This window comes from Eschrichtius robustus, chromosome 3, assembly GCF_028021215.1.
Source record: "Eschrichtius robustus isolate mEscRob2 chromosome 3, mEscRob2.pri, whole genome shotgun sequence".
Classification (NCBI taxonomy): domain Eukaryota; kingdom Metazoa; phylum Chordata; class Mammalia; order Artiodactyla; family Eschrichtiidae; genus Eschrichtius; species Eschrichtius robustus.
The window spans coordinates 113,950,361-113,975,165 of NC_090826.1; the positions used below are offsets into that span (position 1 = coordinate 113,950,361).

The 24,805-nt window shown below is 41.9% G+C and overlaps 2 protein-coding genes across 3 annotated transcripts; one reads left to right on the top strand and one right to left on the bottom strand.

Annotated features, from left to right (window-relative positions):
- Positions 1 to 3,534: 3,534 nt before the first annotated feature.
- On the bottom strand, positions 3,535 to 18,773 carry CCT3 (chaperonin containing TCP1 subunit 3). Of its 2 annotated transcripts, none has more exons than XM_068541024.1 (14): positions 18,616 to 18,773; positions 16,637 to 16,698; positions 15,876 to 15,926; positions 15,723 to 15,785; positions 14,929 to 15,025; positions 12,536 to 12,653; positions 10,036 to 10,213; positions 8,954 to 9,103; positions 8,052 to 8,184; positions 7,789 to 7,870; positions 6,335 to 6,515; positions 5,016 to 5,261; positions 4,609 to 4,740; positions 3,535 to 3,866 (listed from the first exon to the last, which is right to left on the bottom strand). In XM_068541024.1, exons 1-14 carry the CDS (start codon positions 18,644 to 18,646, stop codon positions 3,762 to 3,764), a joined length of 1,629 nt encoding a protein of 542 aa, XP_068397125.1. In that variant the 5' UTR covers positions 18,647 to 18,773; the 3' UTR covers positions 3,535 to 3,761. The 2 variants fall into 2 exon arrangements, with proteins under 2 accessions (XP_068397125.1, XP_068397124.1); XM_068541023.1 differs by having other exon boundaries at positions 10,027 to 10,213.
- Positions 18,774 to 19,904: 1,131 nt separating this feature from the next.
- Positions 19,905 to 24,580, top strand: TSACC (TSSK6 activating cochaperone). Its single transcript, XM_068541028.1, is given in 3 exon segments — positions 19,905 to 19,941; positions 23,291 to 23,413; positions 24,363 to 24,580. Coding segments are annotated over 3 exon segments (378 nt in total).
- The last annotated feature ends 225 nt before the right edge of the window (positions 24,581 to 24,805 follow it).

Here is a 24,805-nt window from a genome sequence, read left to right on the forward strand (position 1 = left end):
TCGATCCCTGGTTGGGGAACTAAGATCCTGCATATCGCAGTGCGGCTAGAAAAAAGAAAAAAAGTCTACAAATAATAAATGTTGGAGAGGGGGTGGAGAAAAGAGAACCCTCTTACACTGTTGGTGGGAATAGAAATTGGTGCAGCCACTATGGGAAACAGTATGGAGGTTCCTCAAAAAAGTAAAAATAGAGTTGCCATGTGATCCAGCAATCCCACTACTGGACATATACCCAAACAAAACTATAATTTAAAAAGATACATGCACCCCCTATAGCAGCACTATTTACAATTGCCAAGACATGGAAACAACCTAAATGTCCATCAACAGATGAATGGATAAATAAGATGTGGTATACACACACACACACACACACACACACACACACACACACACAGGAATATTACCCATAAAAAAGAATGAAATAGTGCCCCTTGCAGCAACATGGATGGACCTAGAGATTACCATACTAAGCGAAGTAAGTCAGAAAAAGACAAGGACCATATGATATCACTTACATGTGGAATCTAAAATACAACACAGGACTTCCCTGGCAGTCCAGTGGTTAAGAATCTGTGCTTCCACTGCAGGGGGCACGGGTTCGATCCCTGGTCAGGGAAATAAGATCCCGCATGCTGTGCGGTGTGGCCAAAAAAGAAAGAAAAAAACCCACAAATGAACATATCTATGGAACAGAAACAGACTCACAGACATAGAGAACAGACTTGTGGTTGTTAGTAAGGGGTGGGGGTCGGGGAGGGAAGGATTGGGAGTTTGGGATTAGCATATGCATACTATTACATACAGAATGGATAAACAAGGTCCTACTGTATATAGCACAAGGAACTACATTCATTATCCTGTGATAAACCAGAATGGAAAAGAATACAAAAAAGATATGTCACTTTGCTGTACAACAGAAACAGCCACATAGCACAGGCAGATCAGCTTGGTGCTTTGTGACCGCCTAGAGGGGTGGGACAGGGAGGGTGGGAGGGAGACGCAAAAGGGAGGAGATATGGGGATATATGTATATGTATAGCTGATTCACTTTGTTATAAAGCAGAAACTAACACACCATTGTAAAGCAATTATATTTCAATAAAGATGTTAAAAAAAAAAACATTTACAGAGAAGTTATAATGCCATGAGAAAATGCCTCTGACCCTAATGCTAAGTGAAACTAACAGATGAAAAAAATGTTCTATATGTGTTGAGCTTTTTCTGTTCCTATATTTTGTTTCTTTTTTCTTTTTCAATAAATAAAGTTGCACAGAAATAAGACTGGAAGTAAAGATTACAAAATATTAACAGTGGTTGGATTCAGATAGAGGGGCTTTGGATTCTTTAGAAAATCATTTCTATTTTTCTGTATTTAATAAATATTCCTTTGGAACTTTAAAAAAATTGTAAATCAACTATACTTCAATAAAACTTAAAAAAAAAGCTTTCACTTTTCCTGAGGAAAAAAGTACCTGTACCCTCTGAGGTTATCAACTCTGGACTTGACAAGCAAGGATATAAGCAAGAGTCTTGGCTGAGTTCAAAGGGTTTCAGTAAATAGGAATTCAAGTCTCCCCACCACCCCCAATACACCACTTTGCGGGGTGGGGGGTGGGTGTGGAATACGACTTAGTTGAATCCTGGAATTTGACAGGGAAGAACCATGACAAAGTCAAGGTGGCAGCAAAGTTGTGTTCATGGAATCACTTAGAGTTCATGCAGGCAACAAAGTGGCTTGGGTAGCCTTTAATCACTGTTAAATTTAGGCTTTGAACAGCACAAAGGGGCTTTGAAAGTTAGACTGAAGAGTACAGATTGATCTAACATGCCAGAAGGAATTTTCATAGGTTCAGGAGACATTGTAAGTCTTAAAGAAGAAAGAGGCACTTCTGACAGCAGGGAAGACTACTATGTACAATTATCCAAGTGCTTAACCATTACAGCTGAAACCAGAACGGACCCAGAAAGGTGTTAAGGAACAAACGGCAGGCAATTCCGCCCTCCATAACTTCTCAGATCTTCCAAGCACTACTTCTTCAAGATCTTTTTATTTACTTGAGAATTAACTCATCTTTCTTTAAGGTCTTAAAGCTCTGAGGGAATTAACACTGCAAGTAAAGACACAGGGATTTCAGCAAAAGATAGGTAGGCTTATCTCAGAGACTCTCATTGAAGAGAAAAAGCTGAAGACTTCATTTTTTTTTTTTAATTTTATTTTTGGCCACGTTGGGTCTTTGTTACTGTGTGAGGGCTTCCTCTAGTTGCAGCGAGCACGGGCTTCCCATTGCGGTGGCTTCTCTTATTGTGGAGCACGGGTTCTACGCACATGGGCTTCAGTAGTGTGGCACACGGGATCAGCAGTTGTGGCTTGTGGCTCTAGAGCGCAGGCTTAGTAGTTGTGGCGCACAACCCGTGTCCCCTGCACTGGCAGGTGGACTCTTATTAACCACTGTGCCACCAGGGAAGTCCCAAGCTGAAGACTTTAGACTGGTTAAGCAGGAAGCTGAATACTAGGCATGAACAGAGCAGAGTCTCCAGCGGCCCTTTTCCACAGCACAACTCTGTTCAGGCAGCATAGCCAGCTGTAAATGCACTTACAGAGCCAGACTGCCTACACAGGAATTCTAGGTCTGCCATTTATCAGCTTTGGGACCCTTGGACAAGCTACTTTATGCTTTGGATTCCCCATCATAAAATGGGGTTATTACCTATCTTATAGGGTCCTTTTGAGGATATGCAAGGTGAACAGAACATATCTATTATACAATAGGCAATGTGTACTAGCTATTATTATTCTACCTAGTATTCAACTTAGTAACACTAAGTCCCGTGGTCAGGGAGGAGACACAGTCTGATTGCATGAGTCATGAGGACAAAGGGGACAGTGGAAGGCCCAGAGGAAGGACTCTGAAAAAATCAAATGCTAGCCCCACCTAGCTTCCAGCGTCTCAGGGCCACTACAAGATTTTTTTTTTGCCTTGATAAAAACAAAGCACAAAATGGGACTTAACATCTTTTGTTTCTGCTTACAGGGAAAGCAGAGGTCCTACTGTGACACAAGCATGCCAGGAAAATAAGCCAGCAAGCCAAAATAGACTGGAATCAAGAACACTGGGAGAGGGCAGAGAAAAAGAATTCTAGGTATGATAGGAAGGATTCTGAAAAGTTACAGAATACAGTACAGAAACAGATGCTCTATGTTCTTTAGGATAAATGCCTGAGCCCTAGCACGTACTGGGTGTTGCTCTACATACAACCACATGCAAGGAACACCCATGGTTTGGGCAGGTTCTTCCTGTTGAGTAGTGAATGCAAGGTGGTATGTTTTTAAGCTTTGCAATATCATGCTTTTAACTCCAAGAGCCTTCCCAACCAGCATCTACTGAGAAGTCTGAAGAATACCCTCTCAAGGAGGCAAAGATACTGAATGACCTCATTCCCATCTCTCTTCCCAGTAAGGTTTTCTGCCTCCTCCCTCCTTGCCAGGAGGCAGAGATATGACCCAAGGTTGAAAAACAAATAACCACCATCTCAAATGACTTAGATTTAATCATCGGAAGCAAACTAAATGGAAAGCTTACAACAGAGAAGAATTACATGTCAGTGCCTTTTGCAAACTGAGCTGGGACAGAAAGGGACTGGGGCTGCCCCTCAACCCGATCCCTTCCAAACAAAGACATCCACAGTGTCCCTGGCAGTCTGGCTCAGGGAAGGGGGAGACTGTTGGCTCTGTGCGTTGAGGTCGCCTTGCCCACCGCTCACTCCTGGCCAGCATCAGGAGCCCCGCCTTGCTGGCTCTGGTCATCACCCTTTTTTTTGTGGCCTGATACGATGTCATCAATCCGCAGCAGTAGAACTGCCGTCTAGGAGAAAAACCACAGCCCCAAAGAGGTTAGCAAAGAAGGGAAGGACACTTGTTTTCTTTTAGACGTATCACCTAGCTCCTCCTATGTAATTACCATTTTATCTGAAATCTACCCTTTCAGAGTCTTGAATGTAAAATGCAGTTCTCCGTAAGCAAGGGATGCAGCCTGTGCTACGTTACCTTGCCTTTTTTTTTTTTCTTTTTCTTTTGGCCATGCTACACAGCTTGTGGGATTTTAGTTCCCCAACCAGAGATTGAACCCGGGCCCTCAGCAGTGAGAGAATGTAGTCCTAACCAATGGACTGCCAGGGAATTCCCTACCTTTTTTTTTTTAAATTAAAAATATTTATTTATTTATTTTTGGCTGCACCGGGTCTTAGCTGCGGCATGCAGGACCTTCTTAGTTGTGGCATGTGGACTTCTTAGTTGCAGCATGTGAACTTCTTAGTTGTAGCATGCGAACTCTTAGTTGCGGCATGCACGCGGGACCTAGTTTCCCAACCAGGGATCGAACCCGAGCCCCCTGCACTGACAGCACAGAGTCTTACCCACTGCACCAGGGAAGTCCCCCTACCTTGCTTTTTAAATGAGCTAAATATAAGTAGGGGGATGGAATTCCTTGGGAGATCTTTTGGGGAATACTCTGCCTTCTATCCCCCCCTCCTCAAGACTGGACCAAACACACTGTTTTCTGGTTATCTGGAAATAAACAGCACAGCGTATGTCTTAGAGTGCCTCACCTCCACTGCTGTCTTATACGTTTGCAGCTTTACAGCCAATGGTTCCCAGATGCCCAGTTCTTTCATGTCCACCAAAGTACCTGTCTCACCATTTACGCCCCAGGTCTCACAATTCTCCTGGGTGTGCTTGGCCTATAGTTGGAACAAGCATAAATAATTAAAGGGGAAAATACTAGGAACAAGTAAGCTGACAGAGACCATTACATAAAAATCAAATACACTGCATTGATAAGGTAAGGGTAAGAGGAAATGGCAACGACAACAAACAAATCAAAAATTAAGAAAGAGAAGAGATTTTAAGGGAACAAGCTACCAGGAGAACCTGGAAAGACAGACATGAACTACCCTCTTAGGCCAAACACAGCTTTTCCTACCCCATCAAGAGAAGAGCACGGAAAGGAACTCACCCGAAGGGAGGTAAGTAGACGGATGGTGCTGGCCCCACAGTTTTGAATAAGGGTACGAGGGATGACCTCTAGGGCTTGGGCAACAGCCCGATATGGCCATTGTTCCACACCAGTCATGGCCTTGGATTTTTCTGTCAAGGCATGAGCCACAGCCATCTCAGAAGCCCCACCCCCAGGCACCAGCTGAGGGTCCAGGAGAACATTGCGGCACACCTGCATGGCATCCTGGAGGTTGCGTTCTACTTCCTTGGGAAAGGAAACAAAGAGTATAAAGCCAAAGCTTGATGACTCAAGGACAAATCAGAAGTACCAAACGACTTCCTGACTGCCAAGTTCGGTAAACCACCAAGGAGGGCAAACTAAGAAAGGTCCTTCAAACCTTTTGGGCAGGGCAGATGCTACTAACTCTGGAAAAACACATTAACTACAACTGCAACAAGGCCAGGGGGAATGTGGTGTCACTCTGGGATGTTAGACTTTTGTCCATTGTGCTTGACAGACCTATAACCCTACTCTGTCCTGTCTAGCTGTGTACTCCAGGAGGCTGCACAGTGTAGTAGAAACTCTCTACTTACTAGCTATATGCCTCTGGTAAATTACCTAACCTCACTAAGGAAAAAAAAAGTAATATTTATAATTTCAACTTAAAAAACAAGGAAACAGTGGTTACTAGTGGATGGGGAAATGATGAGTCATTGTTCAATGGGTATAGTGTCTCAATTTTTTTTTTAAAATTATTTATTTATTTTTATTTATGGCTGTGTTGGGTCTTCATTTCTGTGCGAGGGCTTTCTCTAGTTGCGGCAAGCGGGGGCCACTCTTCATCACGATGCGTGGGCCTCTTCACTATCGCGGCCTCTCTTGTTGCGGAGCACAGGCTCCAGACGCGCAGACTCAGTAGTTGTGGCTCACGGGCCCAGTTGCTCCGCGGCATGTGGGATCTTCCCAGACCAGGGCTCGAACCCGTGTCCCCTGCATTGGCAGGCGGATTCTTAACCACTGCGCCACCAGGGAAGCCCTCAATTTTTTGAGATTAAAAAAAAGTTCTGAAGATCTGTTGCATGTGAATATGAATACACTTAAAACTGCTGTAACTATACACTTAAAAATGATTCAGATGATATATTTTACATTAAAAACATTTTAAACCATGATTAAAAATAAAAATATTAAAAAAAAAAAAAAGAAGAGAGATTTGTGGCTTCAGATGGCAATTAAATAACTATAAATGGGCAACAGGATGATTTTAGGCCCTCTGGGAAACTCTCAAGAAATGGAATGACCTAGATCATTCAGTCACACTTCCAAGGCTGACTCACCGAGAGAATCTCTTTGCTGGCCCCCCGGAGGAGAATGGTGCAGGCCTTGGGGTCTCTGCATTCAGTGATGAATGTAAAGTACTCATCTCCAATTTTCTTGATTTCCAACAGGCCTGCCCCTGTCCCAACATCTTCTTCTCTCAGTTCCTCTGGTCGGCTGACTATCCGGCCCCCACAGGCTCTATTGATTAGATGGGGAGAAGGGGGACAGGGAGAAGACCAGATGATGTCATACTTTTACTCATCTTCCTGGTCCTTAGGGTCTGCGGTGGGGTGTAAGGGTTAAGGGCCAAAGTGGACTGCTAACAACATTTCTACCTAACTCGAGACGTCTTGGTTGCCGGTGAAATAGATTTCCAAATATGTAGGTGAAGTTTCCTTAAACTAATGTGGCTTTATAAGTGAAAGTGTGCATACCTAAGGCAACTACTGTAACGAGATACAGGTTAATTCAAAATATACTTCGTGGACCCTAAAATTTGGACAAATGAATTCTTATGCATATCTGACCATGTGTATAACACATAATGGTCATTTCTAGATAGAACTCATCCTATAATGCCTAGTTAGATCTCAAGGTCAATAACAGGACTGTACTAAAGACAATGTAAAGGTCAAGCAAGAAATAAGGTGATTAAGTACATAAGTATATGTCTCACCCCGTTTTAATGAATGTAGGGCTAATTTTTTATTTGTCACTTTTTCCCCACTCATGGGCATGTAGAGTCAACTATGTATATGTATGTATGCCGAGCCACTTCAGAGCAAGCGTTTTAAGTATAAAATTGGATTTGGATCTATGGCATATTATGTGATGTAGAATATACTCACCTTTAAAAAAAAAATTACTCTTAAAAATAGATGGTATCTGAGCCTACATATTCATGCTGAAGTAGTGAGTGCAATCTAAGGTTGCATTAACAGCAGCTGAGGATCCAATCAAGGTAATTGTTGGATCTGCTATATTCTGAGCTAGTTAAAACAGACTGATCTGAAATGGACCCCTATACCAAAGTAGTGATCATAGATGTCTAAGCATAAGCTGTTCACTACTGGTTAGGAGCAGTAGAGTCTCAGGCAGCAGATAACTGTTACTCTAGATAGAGGACTTCTTCTTCTTCAAATACTTATTTACTTACTTGGCTGCGCTGGGTCTTAGTTGCAGCATGCAGGAACTTTAGTTGTGGCATGTGGGATCTAGTTCCCTGACCAGGGATCGAACCCAGGCCCCCTGCATTGGGAGCACGGAGTCCTAGCCACTAGACCACCAGGAAGTCCCTAGACAGAGGACTTCTGAAGAGGGCAGATGGCTAAACCCAGGTTATTTCCATCTGTAAATAATTTGGCTAGCTTTATCCTATGCTAAACTTTTTCAGATAAGGATGACTACATTATGAAGCTACAAAATAAAAACACATGGGAAGGAGAATTTTATTTTTACCTGGCCTACTCACCTAGCAATGCGATTATTGTCTGTCTTCCGGACCCTGCGGATGGCTGTGATATTGGCCCGCATGAGGTAGTGCTGAGCTAAATCTGCAAGAATAGAGGTGTCAAGCTGGAAACCAGAAACCCTGGGTTCTGAACAGGTTTTATCCTCCACATACCCTAACCATCACATGTTAATTATGTTCAGTGTATGACAACATGCGAGGAAAAAAATCACCGACCCTCTTCTACCACAACAATAGTCTGGAAAAATTGAATGTAGTCCTACCTGAGATGCCCTTTTCTGTGATGACCACGTCTGGCTTCAGATGGATAATGTCCTCACAGAGCTGCTGAATGTACTCTTCTTCCATTTGGAGGATTCGGGTGAAGTCTTCCTCTCGTGTGATCTCAATGTCAGTCTATGTGGTGAAGAAAAGTCACTCTGAATTAAAAATTTTGGATTGGTGAAGCTCTTTAGGGTCATCCTAACTACTATACTCCCTCCATCCAGCACTCTCATGTATCCCAGAAAGCATGAGTTAGAATAAGCCACGACCCAACACCTCTATAAGCCACTTTAGCTCCAGCAGTCATCTAGTTTAACCCCATTTAATTATAAAGCAACTGGAATGCAAAGTCACAATGCAATTAGTGGAGTTTGGCTAAGGTCTCTAGCCACTTAGTTCAATGTTTCTTCTGACCTGTCAGTGTGCATGGTAACTCAGGGTCTTAATTCTTCTCACTAATGAATCGATTCTTGTTCCCAACCACTGTTTGATAAGCTTCAATTACTTTGTTTTATCCAAGGGTGATGGAGCCTTGTGAGCTTCCTGCCCTCTGGAAATTCTTTGGCACTTCAAAGCTCAATTAACTCCTACTTTATGTTCTACTGATGCATTAGGAAAGGTGGCATGATAGTGTGGAATTGAAGCCAAACAGAGCTGGGTTCAAATTCTGATTTCGCCAATACCAGCTGTGTTCCTCAAGCAATTAACCTAACTTCTCTGAGGTGTAGATCCCTCATCTGTAAAATGGAAGTCAGTATCATCTGCTGTAAAGAGTAGTTGTAAGAATCAGAGATTACTTGTAAAGGTCACAGAGTAGGCATGTAACAAACACTTTTTATTTCCCTTGTCCATATTAACAGATTCTTACATCAAATTTAAGGAATAGGGCCAGGGACATTACCTGGCTTTCTCCTTTCTTGTATTCCAGAGAAGAATCCAGCAGCACGATGCGAGGGTTCTTGATATAGCGCCGCATCCGCGGATGGGTCACATCCTTGTTAATCATGACTCCACGTAGCACACACGAGTCTTCAATGATGCCGCCAGGTATCTGAGCAAAAGAACCACTTCAATCCACAACCAGGAGATAATTTCTCAACTCCCTGCCCAGACATTCATCTTTCCCAAATGACCACCATTTCAGATTTTTAAAGTATCTTTTTTCCATGAACCTCTAAAACAACTACAGTTGCAATCACACTTCTTTCTCTCTAGGAAGCACATCAATCTTAGACCATGATACACAATTTGAAGGTTGGCTGAGACAGAAATTCAGTGATTGACAAAGATTTAAAGGGGCACAGGGACTTCCCTGGTGGTCCAGTGGGTAAGACTCCGCACTCCCAATGCAGGGGGCCTGGGTTTGATCCATGGTCAGGGAACTAGATCCCGCATGTGGCAACTAAAAGATCCTTCATGCTGCAATGAGGATCCCGTGTGCCGCAACTAACACCTGGCGCAGCCGAATGAATGAATGAATGAGAAAATCACGCAATACTTCTTAAAAAAAAAAAAAAGGACGCAGATCTCTACTTCCTGAAAGATATTTCCATGAATTTTAGACATAGGGTTCCATCTACTGGCCACAAGATATTAACGCTACTTTAAAATCTTAAATTAATAAAGATGGAGAAAGCATTCTGGGGCTTATTAGCGCTATGCTGTAGAGCCCTTGTTTATTTCCTGACCCAGTGGCTGATATGTATGCAAATGCACAAATACAGACACAAAAATAAGCCTTTCTCTTGCCCCTGTAGACCTTGTGTAGGGACAGCAGTGAAGCTAACAGAATTATTTCAGATACCTCTTTGGCACCCTCTTTTTCAAGTTTTTGTTTTCCAGGTAGCAAATACTCTTCTTCCTGGTTCTAATAATAAAAATATCTTGCTCTGATTTAAACTTATTTCCTCCACAAGTGTGATGACTCATGCTAGGAAATAATTTGTCTCCAAAGTACACACTCAAAGAGTTTACCTTTTCTACCTTTGCGTATTTCTTGATGTCAATCTCCTTCCGACCGTTCTCCTCAAACTGTACAGTTTTGACAGCATCCAGGGCAATGTTGCAAGCCAAAGAAGACCACCGACTGATTACTTTGGTAGTAATGGAGCTGTTGATGATGTTCAGCATGGCATCTCGGTTACTGGTGTCAACAGGGGTACTGGAGAAAAGAAAAACGAATAATATGCTCAGTGGGATCCTGGATGTTTAAGGAAGTCCTCATCTATATCTTGATGACTGTAATAGTGGGCCAACAGGCAGAACAAGGGGAATCTGTTCCTTTGCAGGAAACTCAGTGTTATCAAGAAGTAACTTTGTCCACCCTCTGCCTTTTAGCAAGATTACAATTAACCCCTCCCTGAAAGGTGTCTCAAATCCGAGTAATCTGCTCTCATGTCTGACAACTCTCCACACTTACAGAGTTTACAGTAAAATAATTTCCTTACCTTCTGCTCCAACCAAATAAACTCTATTACTTTCACAACTTGGGTCAAGACACATTTTACCTTTGAAACCTCATCCTATAACTAACAAATTCTGAGAGCTCCTCTGGAGAATCACCATCGGTCTGTGCTATCCATTTGGACACCTGATTCTATTTTACCTAGCATCATAATACATGGTGCGCCACAGTGTTTTTATGTGTTTAGTCTCCTCTAACGAAATTACAAATTTGTACATGGCAAGACTATCTAGAATCATAAGTTGTAAGAGACCTTGGATACCATCTTGTCCAAATTTTCATACTGCTGAAATCCCTTTTATTAACACAGTAAGACACACAATAAGCAATCATTAAATAGTTGCTGAATTATGTATTTTAGGGAAAAAGCAATAGCTCCAAAAATATTATCTAAGATATACAGGCAGTTATTGCTTGATAAAAAGAAAAACATTAATGATTCAGCTCCAAATATTCAATAAATCCTTTGTGTACTCTACATTCTTACAAAGCTTACTTCATAAAAATGTTTTAAATCAAGCACCTCCTTCTGTAAGAGTGCTAGACAGATATTATCATATACTTTGTCTCTTAACAGCAGGAAATACAATACAAAGCTCACCAAATTGCTAGGTACTTGTGTACCCGACAACCTAAGGATATGAGTAGAAAATTATAGGTTTTAATTAATTAATTAAAAATAAATTTATTTAAATAACTGATTTATTTTTGGCTGCGCTGGGTCTTCGTTGTTGCACGTGGGCTTTCTCTACTTGCGGTGCGCGGGTTTCTCACTGTGGTAGCGTCCCTTGTTGCGGAGCACAGGCTCTAGGTGCGCAGGCTTCAGTAGCTGTGGCTCGCGGGCTCCAGAGTGCAGGCTCAGTAGTTGTGGTTCATGGGCTTAGTTGCTCCATGGCATGTGGAATCTTCCCGGACCAGGGCTCGAACCCGTATCCCCTGCACTGGCAGGCGGATTCTTAACCACTGCGCAACCAGGTAAGTCCCAGGTTTTATTTTTTAAACAACTTTTTTAATCAAAAAAATTTTGCATTCTGTATCATGTTCTTACTTAACTGACATTTCCTCAAGTAGAAGTCACACATTCCTATATTCCTTTTATTACCTTATAGCACTCAGCAAACATAGACTAACAGCAAGCTCTTTGATAACCAGAGAGGATTCAAATAGCATTTTCAGTACCAGTCCTTTTGATTTTAATGAAAACCACTGGCTACCATCCTCCACAGCACTTTAGAGAGAGTACTGACTGAATTAGTTATAATCATACACGATGGCAGGGTATTTTAACCCCTGAATAATTAGTTATCTAACTCCTTAACTTATTTCTCCCACTAGAATCTAAAACTTTGGAGGGTAGCTCTATTTCACTTACTACACATTTCCCATAGCAGTGCCTAACATGGAAACTAGCAGATTGCATATAACCAAAATATATTTTGAAGAATTAAACCTAGCTTCTTTTATTTGTCTGCTTTGTATCCTTTGCCATTTTCTAAAAACTTTTTTTTTTAAATAAAGTGTATGTCTGTATTATTTTAAATTTTTATTTATTTATTTATTTATTTTTGGCTGTGTTGGGTCTTCGTTTCTGTGCGAGGGCTTTCTCTAGTTGTGGCAAGCAGGGGCCAATCTTCATCGCAGTGCGCTGGCCTCTCACTATCGCGGCCTCTCTTGTTGCGGAGCACAGGCTCCAGTCGCGCAGGCTCAGTAGTTGTGGCTCACGGGCCTAGTTGCTCCGTGGCATGTGGGATCCTCCCAGACCAGGGCTCGAACCCGTGTCCCCTGCATTGGCAGGCAGATTCTCAACCACTGCGCCACCAGGGAAGCCCTCTAAAAACTTTTATTTCTCTTACCCTTCCCTTCATTTTGCTCCCCTCTTTGTTTCTCCTTCTCACAAAATACCACCAGGGTATAAACTACTGGTGATGTGCTCGGCCTTCCTTTACCATCTAAGAACAGATTAGTTTTCCAGGCCTCCCATAGTTGACACTACCCATTTCTGGTCCCCACCTCCAATACCTTATTTTCTTAAGGGTGCTGATCATATCGTCCAAAGCCCTGCGGTAAGCACTGATCACCACTGTTGGGTGCATCTGCTGCTCCAGGAAGTGCTCAGCCACAGACAGCATCTCCCCTGCTGAAAAAAGATGCATACACCATAACATTTTGAAAAGTACCTGGATATCAAGGCAACTTCATTATGCTTCTAAAAATACCTGCTCTTTTTTCTTAAGTACGTTTCCCCAAAGTATGCAAATACTATTCCAGATTTTGTACTTTGTACAAGCAAATTCGGAAAAAAAAAATTCTCATCAGATACATTTTAAATGATCAAAGATTGATCCCAGGGTTTACTTATTCTTGTGATCTAACTAAATATTTGTTCCCAGTTTCCTAAACAAATAGTAAACATTTTCCCGAAGACTCTAAAAGAGAAAGAAAAATAAAGGAAAATTGACTTGCTTATTATTATTTCAATACCTAGGATGTAGTCAAACTGCTGGTACTGAAAACAAAAAAACCCACAAAACTTTATACCTGGAAGAATACCCATAAAAATTTACAAAATTTACCCTCTGGAAGAGGGATTATTGGTAAAATGTCCCTTCCTTTTAAAAACTGTCCTTACTTTCTAATTCTAACACACACACACACACACACACACACACAAAAGCTTGTTTCTAAAAAAAGTTTTGAAGAGGAAAAACCATTATTTTGGTCAAAAAAAGGACCTTTTGCACAAAGGGCTTGTACTACCAGGTCCACTGATACTAATTTTTAAAATGTACACAAATGTGTAAAAGTTCACATGTATACTCTTTGGCATGTGCTCAAATGTTTGATTTCAATACTTTAGAATTCCTAAGTGACCATCATGTATATTAAAAGAAAGATAATCAAATATTTTGAAACATGCTCTAATAAGTTAACTTAGAAAAGACTATACCCTGTTAAAGAAGAATCAGAACAGTATCACAGAAGAAAGATATCTTCAGAAATGGCAGTTTTGGTTTTTTAAAAGCTACCTAAGTCTAAGAAACCTAGACTCATGGATACTTAACCTACTTAATATCTCCAGGAGATTTAACTAAGATTACCAGCTAGAAAATTCTGCCTGAAACCTAAAGCTCATCTTCTACCCAAATAAGTGAAAAAGCATATGGAGTCTTACCTACTTCTTTCATCCTCCAAGTTTCAGTACAGAACTAGCCATATGTAATTAATCCTCAATCCACAAAAGAACTGGATCTAAAGATGTGATTAGTTGGTGGTGACTCAAGCAAATCTCCACCCAACTCACCATTCTCAAAATGCAGTACAAAGGCATTTAAAAATTAATTTTTAAAAAGTTCATATTATAATAATTTTGTTAAGGATTCTACTTTTAGGCCTGTGGGCCAACACTATAAATTGGCATCTCCTAACTGAAAATAGTTTTTCCCTCAATTCCTGAAAACATATTGCTACAGATTTTTTTTTTAATTAATTAATTTTTATTTTTGGCCGTGCCACACGGCTTGTGGGATCTTAGTTCCCCAACCGGGGATCGAACCCGCCCCCTCGGCAGTGAAAAAGTGTGGAGTTCTAACCACTGGACCACTGGGGAATTCCCATGTAACACATGTAAACAAGTGTCCTTTACGTGGTATATTTAGTGGCATGTTTTCCACATTTTTTGCGCATTTTCTTGTTGATTTCACTGTTTAAAATGGCCTAAGTATAGTCCTAAAGTACTATCTAATTTTCCTACGTGCAAGAAAGCTGTAATGTGCCCTGTAGAGACAATAACTTACTACATAAGCTTTGTTCAGGCATAAGTTATAGTGCTACTGGGCATGAGTCCAGTGTTAATGAATCAACAATATATATAAATAAAGTGTCTTTAAAACAAACAAATAAAACATAAAACATACATGTTTATGCATTGATAAATATGTGACTGGACGCTTGAGGAACCTAACCCTATACTCCCCCCGGAGTGATGGTTTAGTATTCACTAATTCAGTGTTTGTGGTGACTTTATAGAATATAACTTATTGTGAGTATGACAATGGACTGTATTTTATTCAATCAGATTTGCAAAGCTCATCCTATACCATGATGAACATTTTATGCTCAGTTGGAGAGAATACACAGAAAATTAGCAAAAAGTTCTTTAAACATTTATAATTAGTGGATTGGTAAAAATGTTCTTAAAATATGACTCAGGGGACTTCTTTGGCGGTCTAGTGGTTAAGACCCCACGCTTTCACTGCAGGGGGTGCGGCGGGTTCCATCTCTAGTCAGGGCACTAAGATCCCACATGCCGCGCGTTGCGGTCAAAACAAAACAAAAAGCTCTGACGTTATTTCTGGCAAAAATCTTAATGTTTCAATCTAATTTTCCTTATCAACCTTCCATTCTTTTCTTACCAAGAATAATTACAGATGTGGTCCCATCTCCAACCTCTTCATCCTGTGTCCGGCTAATTTCAATCATGGACTTGGCTGCTGGATGCTGTACTTGAATCTGAAAGAAAGACCTCTTAACCCATTCTGCTTGGTCCTAACTCTTGAGATTCTTGCTTCCACACTTACTCCCTTTTATTGTTTTACCACAGCTTTAAAGATTAAAAGTGGCCCCTAAAATATCTAAGTAAAACACCTTTCCAAGTCTTTTTCTTTTTGGGGAAAAATGCATTAGGACAACTTAACTACTGAAGTTTCTTGAGAACAGAACAGTATCTTTTAGCTTATTTATTGGGAACACCATTGTTGTGGTTGAATTGTGTCCTCTGAAAGAACATGTTGATGTCTCATCCCCTGAAAACTATATTTGGAAATAGGGTCTTTGCAGATGTAACCAAGTTAAGATGAGGTCATAGGGGTAATCAAGGTACGCTCTAAACCCAACCACTGGTGTCCTTATGAGACACACAAGAAAATGCCATAAGACAGAAAGAGAGCTTATAAGCCAAGGAATGTGGTCAAGCATCAGAAGCTATAAGAGGAAGGATTCTTCCCTAGAGCCTTCAGAAGGAGCATGGCACTGCTGACACCTTGAGTTTGGACCGCCAGCCTCCAGTCCATGTGAATAAATTTCTGTTGTTTCAAGTCACACAGTCTGTGGTAATTTGCTACAGCAGCCCAAAAAAGCTAATCATTATTTACATTATCTCTTTATGTGTCCTTTATAAAATGTTAGAAAGCAAAACAAAAAGTCAAACCTCTCGAAGAATAGCATTGCCATCATTGGTCATCACAATGCCTCCCATTGGGTCCAAAAGCATCTAGGACAAAAGCAGAAGTTATATTTAAGTGTCCCAGAAAACAGAAAGGGAAAATCTGTAGTCGAAGTTTCAGTAATGAGATAAGCCTACCTTCATCATAGACTTGGGTCCCAAACATGTTCGGATGACATCTGCAATAGTCTATGGAAAGAAAATACAAAACATGTAAGCACAAATCAGAAGATAGTGAGTGTGTTAGGGGAAGAGGCATGAGTAACCCACAGAGCCAGTGTTTTAACAAGGACACTTCTAAAGTAGGGTTGGCGACCACTTTAAATACAGCACGCCACATGGCTAGATTCTGTTCTTTGCTTTTTCCGCTTTGGGAATGTTTTCTGGATGCAGAAACAAATAACTTTTCACAAGGAAAAAAAGGGACATGCCTCCCAGAGCTTCAGTTTCCCAGCAGTCCAGATAACTGAAAGTCCACGTATTTGTATTTCTTTCCATGATAGTAGCCTCCACCCCATGCTAATTAGATCTAGGGCTATTTCATTCTTTCATTCAAAAGATATTTACTGAACACCTATCCAGGATCTACATTGAGTACTAGGAATACAAAAGGGAATTAATACAGTTCTTCCCTTCAACTAACTCAGTCTAGTATGGGAGACAAACACAAACAGAATATTATGAGACAATATACAGCAATAGAATATGCACAAGTTAATATAAGAAGACCATCAGGCCTAGCTCAGAGAGGGAAGGCTTCCTTCTCCTTACCACCGAGACGGAAATGTCCGGAAGGAAGGGAAGTCAACTTTTCCTCTGCCTAATTGCAAACAAATACAGAAATACTAGGGAAGGCAGCTACAGGCAAACTACTATAAACAACTTAAAAGATGTGCTACCTTGGCAGCATTGATGTTTCCAGATTGAACTTTTCTTCCAGATTCACGCTTTGTGTTCTGGCCTAAAATAGATAAAAACAAAAGGCAACAGCCCAGGATTGCCCCACTGTATATAAGCTATTTATTCCCCAATCTTTGAAAATAAAAACACACCCAGGTTTCATGATGTATATACGGATTAAAGCTTATCAACCTGTACTCTTTAAATATGTGCAGCTTATTGTATGTCAATTATACCTCGACAAACTGTTAAAAAGTAAACATATATACTTATGTTTATTTATTTACTTCAACCCCTGGTATACAAAGAAACAATCCATAAAGCTTTATTTACTTCAACCCCTGGTATACGAAGAAACAATCCATAAAGCTTCAACTTTGGAATCTTGGTCATCACTTTCCCTCTAGCCAAACATTCATGTATTTACAGCAAGAATTCATAACCTGAGATCTGAGATCCATGAGATTCTCAAAGGGCTGGTGTCTCTAAAAAGCATCAATCTCCTTTACGTAAAAAGGGAGTCTGGGGGTTCATATTCTCATACTTGGATATGGGGAATCATACTGACAGTCCCAGCATAATTACTGATAGGGCCCCCCACTGTGCTGTGGAATGAGAACACACACTCAAGTGTCTGGGTTTGCCAAGATAGTCACATCATGCTTGGACATTAACCAGAATGCCTCAGTTACCCATTTACCATTAGAAAGAGCTGACTACGTATTTTAATAAGGAGCCTGACTGGATACAGCCACTAATGCCAGAGATTAACGTGGACCTCCAAAGGGCTGCACAATGCACCACTCAGTCACCCCAGGGCCCGCTCAATGAGAGACAAGCCAATGACTATAACTGAACCTACGTAATGTCTCACTCCTCTCTCCAAATTATATTTTCCCTACAATTTGCTGTAAAATTTTCGATCCAGTCCCATCAAATCTAAACACAATTCTCAGGATTTAGATTCCTATTTCAGGCAGTGATAACTAAAATCCTGCATGGACCTTTCTAATGGATTCATCAGAAAAAATAGGGTTTTTTCCTGGGTTAAGTGAATTCTTGTCTGAAAACAGTTATTTTCCAAGTAGAGACAAAATAGATAAAATCTTGGAATAGCATTCGCTACAAAGAAGATGGTGAGGGAGGGAAAATGGCTAGTCAGGCATCTCAGGTGCTCTTGCAAATAGGATACGGAAGTTACACAGGTTGGAAACATACCAAGGGAAGACAAGGGAAATGGGACTCGTAAGTAAGGAAAGAAATCTGGGATGTTCCCGAAGGGTAAAGAGAACCAATCGAGGAATCTGGGAAAACTCAGCTGGTAAGTGGGAAATATTACAACGGAGAGGACACTTGAGGGAATAATTACATCTAAGCCAGACCAATGAGGGAAGCAGGGTTATTACTTCGTGAACAGGGGTTGACTAACGGAAATTCAAGAGGACGGCTACCGAAGAGGAAGTGGCCAAGGATACCACTCGCTGTTTGCCAGACCCTCTTTTAAACAGCTGTATCTCCTTATCTCATTTAAGCCTCACAATCCTATGAGGAAATACTGTTAACCCTAATAACAAAGATGGAGCCATTTTCAATCAAGCAGTTTGGCCAAGGCCACACCGTTACTAAGGGATGAGCCAAGATTATAAAACTAGGCCAAACTAAAAAACCTTTATTCATTCAGCTACACACTGAAAACCGCTCAAGGAAGAGTTCAAGGGCGGGGGTTGGGGGTGAAGAACGGAACGCCGTTCCGTTCAACAGGCTCGGCGACAGGAAGGTCAGTTTACATTTGCCAAGACAGGGGAATGGGTTAAGAGAAGAGAGGGAAACAGGAGAAGGGGCTTCCAAAATTAAACACTGGAAGGCTCAGTGGCCGGACCTGAGCGGGACTGGGCTGGGGCAAGGCTGTAAAGTGCGGAAAAAGAGGGGTGGTGAAGTGGGGGGGGGGGGTCCCTTCCCCGGCTTTCCCACAACTCACTAAGCACGAGTACCGGACGATGACCCATCATGGCGGCGCGATGCAGAGCCGGGTACCCAGAGCTGGGGGAACCCGCAGAACCTTCTGGAGAGAGAGAACCAGCGAAGCCCAGAAAACGCTGCCTCCACAGGGCTCACACACAAACCCGCTACTCTCCGGGTCGCCACCAATCACCGCACCCACCTCACTGACCGGCACGCACACAGGCCAATTGACATTCTTAGCCCCGCCCCCTACGTAAGAACGCAGGGAAAGCTAGATAGAGAGGGCACAGACGCTTGCGCAATAGGGTGGCCGCTCCCGGCCGCGTGCAGCGCGAACCTCCGCGCAAGCGCCAAGACTCGGGCAGTTGGCCGGCATGGCACTGCGCATGTGTATCAACTACAAGGGTGGTTGCTGGGGTTGAGGCTTTCGATTAACACCGCAGGTGAGGTCCTTAAACTCTTGCGTCTCAGCTCCTCTCGGGTCCCGAAGGTCAAGAAAGGCGTGACAGTTTCCACGCTTTCGTTCCAGCCTTAGCAACCAGGAGAGATAGAGGGGCGGGGCTTAAACCGGCAGTTGCGGGAAGACCTGGCCGGTTTGATGCGGGGTGAAATGGGAGTTGTAGTCCGATCGGACTGGGCTGGGCGGTAACTGTTCTTCCGGGCACGCTGGGAATTGTGGTTTATTGCTTCTGACTCGTTGCTGTGCGTGGACCTTTACCTTCTTAGGCAAATGTGTTCTGCTGAGGCTGTGAGCGGTACCGGAGGGTGATGGCTTACTTTTTCCCCGAGTTATCCTATCTGAAACACTTTTTCAAGTGTTCCCTGTAGTGCTCTCAGATTTTCTTTCTCCACTCCCATTCCCTCCTCTGCCCTCCTCATCTCTCGGTGCATTAGAGATGTTGGGGAGCCAGAGTTTTTAAGTTACCTTACAAGACAAGAAAAGGACGGATATTACAGAAATTAAAACGATGAGAGAACACAGAATATTTGCCCGTTCATAGGAGACTGTTAAGGTTTGGGCATGGTTACAGTACTATTTTGTCCAGGAAAAAAGGCTGCAGTACTACTAGAAACATGTTTTCCAAACTAATGAAAGGGCTGTGAGACCAAGATCAATTCAAGAACAATTACTTATACTTGGCCATGAGATAGAACAGTACACCCTTTTACATTTGTTCCTCCCCAAATTGGAACAGCCTGAGCTCTGCTGGGGAGAACTTATTAAGTTGTTAATAGTAAAATAGTAGCATGGGTTGTCGGTGGTCATGTGATTCTTTCCCAGGCACCACACCCGTTGGTGTTCAGATGGAGTAGCATTCTAGTCATCCTACTAACTGAAGAGGTGTGTGTCAGAGACCCTGCTTCCTCTCCCTTAAAACCAGGCCTCCTTAATTGCTCAGCTTTTGGGAAAATGAAGCTAGTTGTATGTATGTTTTTTCCTGTTACTTATTTAATTGGAAAGTATTTGTATTTGCTCTGCATTTCCCACTAAATGGGAACATTCCTGTATTCCCAGTGGCTAGAACTGAATCTGTTAAATAATAGATGCTCAATAATTTTTTAAATATATTTTAATAAATTTTTAAATTTATTTTTGGCTACTTTGGGTCTTAATTGCTGCGGACAGGCTTTCTCTGGTTGGTGGTGAGCGGCGGCTGCTTTTCGTTGTCATGCGCGGGCTTCTCATTGCCGTGGCTTCTCTTGTTGCAGAGCAGGGACTCTAGGCGCGTGGGCTTAGTAGTTGTGGCTCACGGGCTTAGCTGCTCTGTGGCATGTGGGATCTTCCCCAACCAGGGCTTGAGCCTGTGTCCCCTGCATTGGCAGGCGGATTCTTAACCACTGTGCCAACAGGAAAGTCCCAGATGCTCAATAATTATATGTTGAATGAATATATTAATTATTACTTTGTATCTCCTCTTAATACTTAGAACAGAAGACATATTGTTGGCTAGAGTGAACAGATACTCAGACTGAGTGGGATAGTCCCACTGGTGGCCAGGGAAGTGCCTGAGACCATCTGACTCCAGAGCCTATTCACTTAACTGTTAGGTGGGGTAGATTACTTTATCTGAGAGGCCTGCTCTGTCATAACTTGAACATAAATGAACTAGCTCTTTTCACAGATTATATTGTGCAGTGGTAAGGAGCATGACTTTGGAGTCTATAAGCCTGGATTTGATTCCGCCATTGCCACATACTAATTGTGGAATCTTGAGCAAATTTTCTAACTTAAGTTTTCTCAAAAAAATGTGGATAAAGCTACCTACTTCATAGGGTCATTATGAGAAATGTATAAGATACTGTATGTAAATCACCTTTTATTATTTTCTCTGTTCTGCTTCCTTCGGCTGCTCCCCAACCTCGTCCTCTATTATACGTTGTCTAGTCAGAAATATGGTTCCTTTAGTATGGATTGTGTGTAACATACTCTTCAAACCTTACAGTTCAGTAGAAAATGCATCCTCATACACCTAGGAAGGGCCCAAATGAGAAGTGCATTTGCATGGAAGTTCACAAATTTTTCAAATGGTGAGAAGAATCTTGAGGCCTGAGTTTCACCTTCTAGCTCCTTACCATGCTGAGTGAGCCATCAAATGAGATGATGACTCTGGAGCAGGAGCGAGGAGAAGATGGAAGACCTACAGTAGGGCTCAGAAAAATCCACAAACCCAGGGCAAAAAAATGGATTTCCCTCACCAAGAGTAACTGATGGTGCTTGATCACTTAATGACTGTCTAAACTGCAATACTGTCAGTTCTATGAGAATAGCAACCATGTCTGTTTAGCTCACTGTGGTATCTTCAGTGGCTGATACATGTAAGCACTTAACTGTCTCTTATGTGTATGAATGAATGAATTCAATTTTTTATCCTTTTTTGATCTCATTATGATAGTGAATAATGGATTCCCCACTGTCTCAACCCCTTTAATTCTTTCATAGAACCAGCTGCTCTGCCTTTCCATCCATTGCTTCCCCGGCTACTTTGCCACTTCCTTTTCATCTTCCAAACTCCTGAGGAGGAGTTCCCCAAAGGTCCAGTTTTCTCTCACAGTTTTTGACCTTGGAGAGCTAATGTATTTTTGCAGTTCCTTCATCACCTCTTTGTGACTGGCCTGGCAGTTTGACCTTTCACCTGAGCTCAGTGCCTTCTCTCTGGCTGTTTTTCTAGGCATTTCTATTTGGACTGTCTTGTCTCACCTCAGATCCAATATGTCCAAAATGTGATTTATGTTAATATGACGTTACCCCAACTCAGATTCCTCTGAGAGAGAAAGGAAATTCAGAGGCTTGTGCAATTGGGAGGTTGCTGAGGTAGTCAGAGAATAGGAAGAAGAGCTACCAGTACCACAGGGACTGGAACGGGATTCAGTGCCTGTAGCTATCTGTCCATCTCTCCATCTTTCTCCTGCACTCTCTCCTCTCTAATCTCTTGCTTGTATCTGCTTCTCATAGCATGCTAGCCAAACTCAGTAGCTTTCATTGACCCCAAATTTACATCTTCCCAGCATAGCAAATCAGAGGAAAGCAAGCTTTGACACAGAATCTATATATCAGTCCCAAGGAATGACTGGCCCAGTTTGCCTCATGTGCTTATCCCTTCAATCAGTCACAGTTGCCAAGGGAGATAGGAAACCATGATTGCCCTGTATTGGGTCACATGCCTTTTCCTGTTGGAATATGGAGAGGGGCCTGATGTATGTATGACCTGGAATCTGGGGAAAGAGTAGTTTTCCAGAGCAAGGGTTGCTCAGTAGACAGAAATAACATATGTCTCCTATAGGACTCATGGTTTTCTCCCTACAAATCAAATTTTCTTTCTAACGTAACTATTTTTGCCGAAGGTAATCTGTTTTCCCCTTTGAGAACTTCCATGTCCAACCCATTTTAATCCCAGTGGATTAATTAAAGTAAAAATTTTATCATATTTTCTAATCCTAAAAGGCTCAGTGACTTTCTGAGAAAGTCTCAGATTTGCTATTGGAAAGAGTCTTCCATGACCCATCCTGCTTTCCCACTCTGCACCCTCTAATTCTGGCCACTTTCTTAGGGCTCCTCATCCTCCTAGCCATATTCTTGCTTCCTTGCCTTTGCTCATGCCATCCTTTTTTTCTCCCACTTGAAATATCTTTTCCACTTATCCAAAGCTTCCTGTTTTCAAGGTCCAATAAATATCCTCCACCTGCCTGGAGTCTTCTTTGACTGTTGTACTCATATTGATATCTTACCCCATTTCAAAAACATTCATTTTTACATTTATTCACATCTTAGTATAACTAAAAGATAAAAGGACTTACTTTCACCCGAGGCTGTCAGACTCATTGTTTATGTCCTGTGTTGTTATATCACCATTTCACCAGTGTCTGATTCGTCTCCCTAAGTAGATATTAAACACCTAAGAAACCATGTCTTAGATGTCTTGTGTATGCCCTAACATTCAGCACAGTAGTCAGCATGTAGCACAGATCAATAAGAACTTGCAGAATATAAGCAAATTAGATTTTAGCTTATCCCGACCCTGCTTGGTTTCCCTTAGTCCCACTATGGTTTCTCTTTTGTCTTATATAACTTTCTTTGAAGATATTCAGGCCAGGATCTCAGCACTTGCATTCATAGACCAGACGCAGGGATCTAATTAGGCTGTCCCTTGTCGGAATGAACTCTGACTTAGTTGCCTCTGATTTTGCTCCAGCTAAAGAGGAAGGTAATGCTGTGCCTCTTTGTTGAGCCAAACCCACCCCCAGCTTTATTAATCTTCAAGCAAGTTCCCCACCAGCCACTTGCCTGAAAATCCCGGCAACAAAGCTGTCCTCAGGTAAGGACGGATGCAGGGTGGATTTCCCAAATGGACTCAGCAGGGGGAAAGGTTGTATGGAGGAGGTGGCTGGAGCTGGCTGAAAATTTTATTGCTTGCTAGTAATGTTAGTTGAAAAGTGGCTAGGGAAGGAAATAGTAACAGTTAGCTCAGTTTCTTTGCATTTCAGTTATTCATCCTCCCATGGCGAAATCAGTGGGTATTTAGCATACCTGTGGGAAGCCAAACAGCTCACTAGACAGTCATGAGTCCTGTTTTTGAGGACCTCAGAGTTTAACAAAGAAGTCAAGACCAATAAATACACAAACAATGGATAAATAACTACCAAGGTTAACTAAGAGCTGGATGCAGATAATGTAGTTGAAAACATTAGAAAAAGAATTGATTTCAGCGAGACTGGTCAAAGTTAGACAACAGGAAGAACTTCGGGTCACTGCTGATGACCTTACTATGTCAGGTAAGAAGAATGCTGAGGCATCCCCTGAGCTCTTGAAAGGGAAGTTAGGCCTCACTCTCAGACCATTTCATTCACTCATCAAATATTTGTTGAACACTTACGCGCCAGGTACTGTTCTAGGTGCCGGGGACACACTAGTGAACAAATCAGACAAAAATCTATGCCTTCCTGGAGCTTACATTCTAGAAGGGGGATTACATAACTAATTACAATTAAAAACAATTACGTAACTAATTACAAAATATGCCAAATAATCATAAGTACTAAGGGAAAAATAAAGCAAGAGAGTGGGTAATAAGTTCCAGTGGATTGGTTTCAAATAGGGTGGCCAGGAAGGCTTCATGGAGAAGGTGACAGCTGAGCACAGCTGCATCTGGGTTGAGTTGTGCCCAGAAAGATTAGAGCGGTCCTCTTATTAGAGCCCTTCCCACCTCAGTACAATTATAAAATCTCTCTTTCGTCTCCTTTGCACCTCCATTGCTCTTCCTTCAGGAATTGACCACAAGCCCAAGGAATGCCTAGGACTCCTAGAATGTATGTATGCCAGTCTCCAGCTTGAGACCCAGCTTGCCCAACAACAGATGGCTATTTTTGAAAATTTACAAGCATCCATGACACAACTGGCTCCTGGGAGAGAAAGCCAGAACTCTTCTCTCCCAACCTTATCTTGCAATCTGTTGTTAAATCACCTGCCCCAATTCAGTAAATGAATTGTGGAACAAAGTTATTGTGTATGTTTTCCCTACTCTCTTCCCAGTAAACCCTTGGTGGAATCTGGGCATATATATTCTACAAGTAGTTGGTTAGTTCACAAGTTCATAGTAAGTGCTCATTGAGTGCAAAGCACTATACAAGGCACGTGGGGATACATATTACAGAAGAGAGAGTTTTGGGGGATTTACTATCTAACGAGGCAGATAAGAAAAAAAATTCAT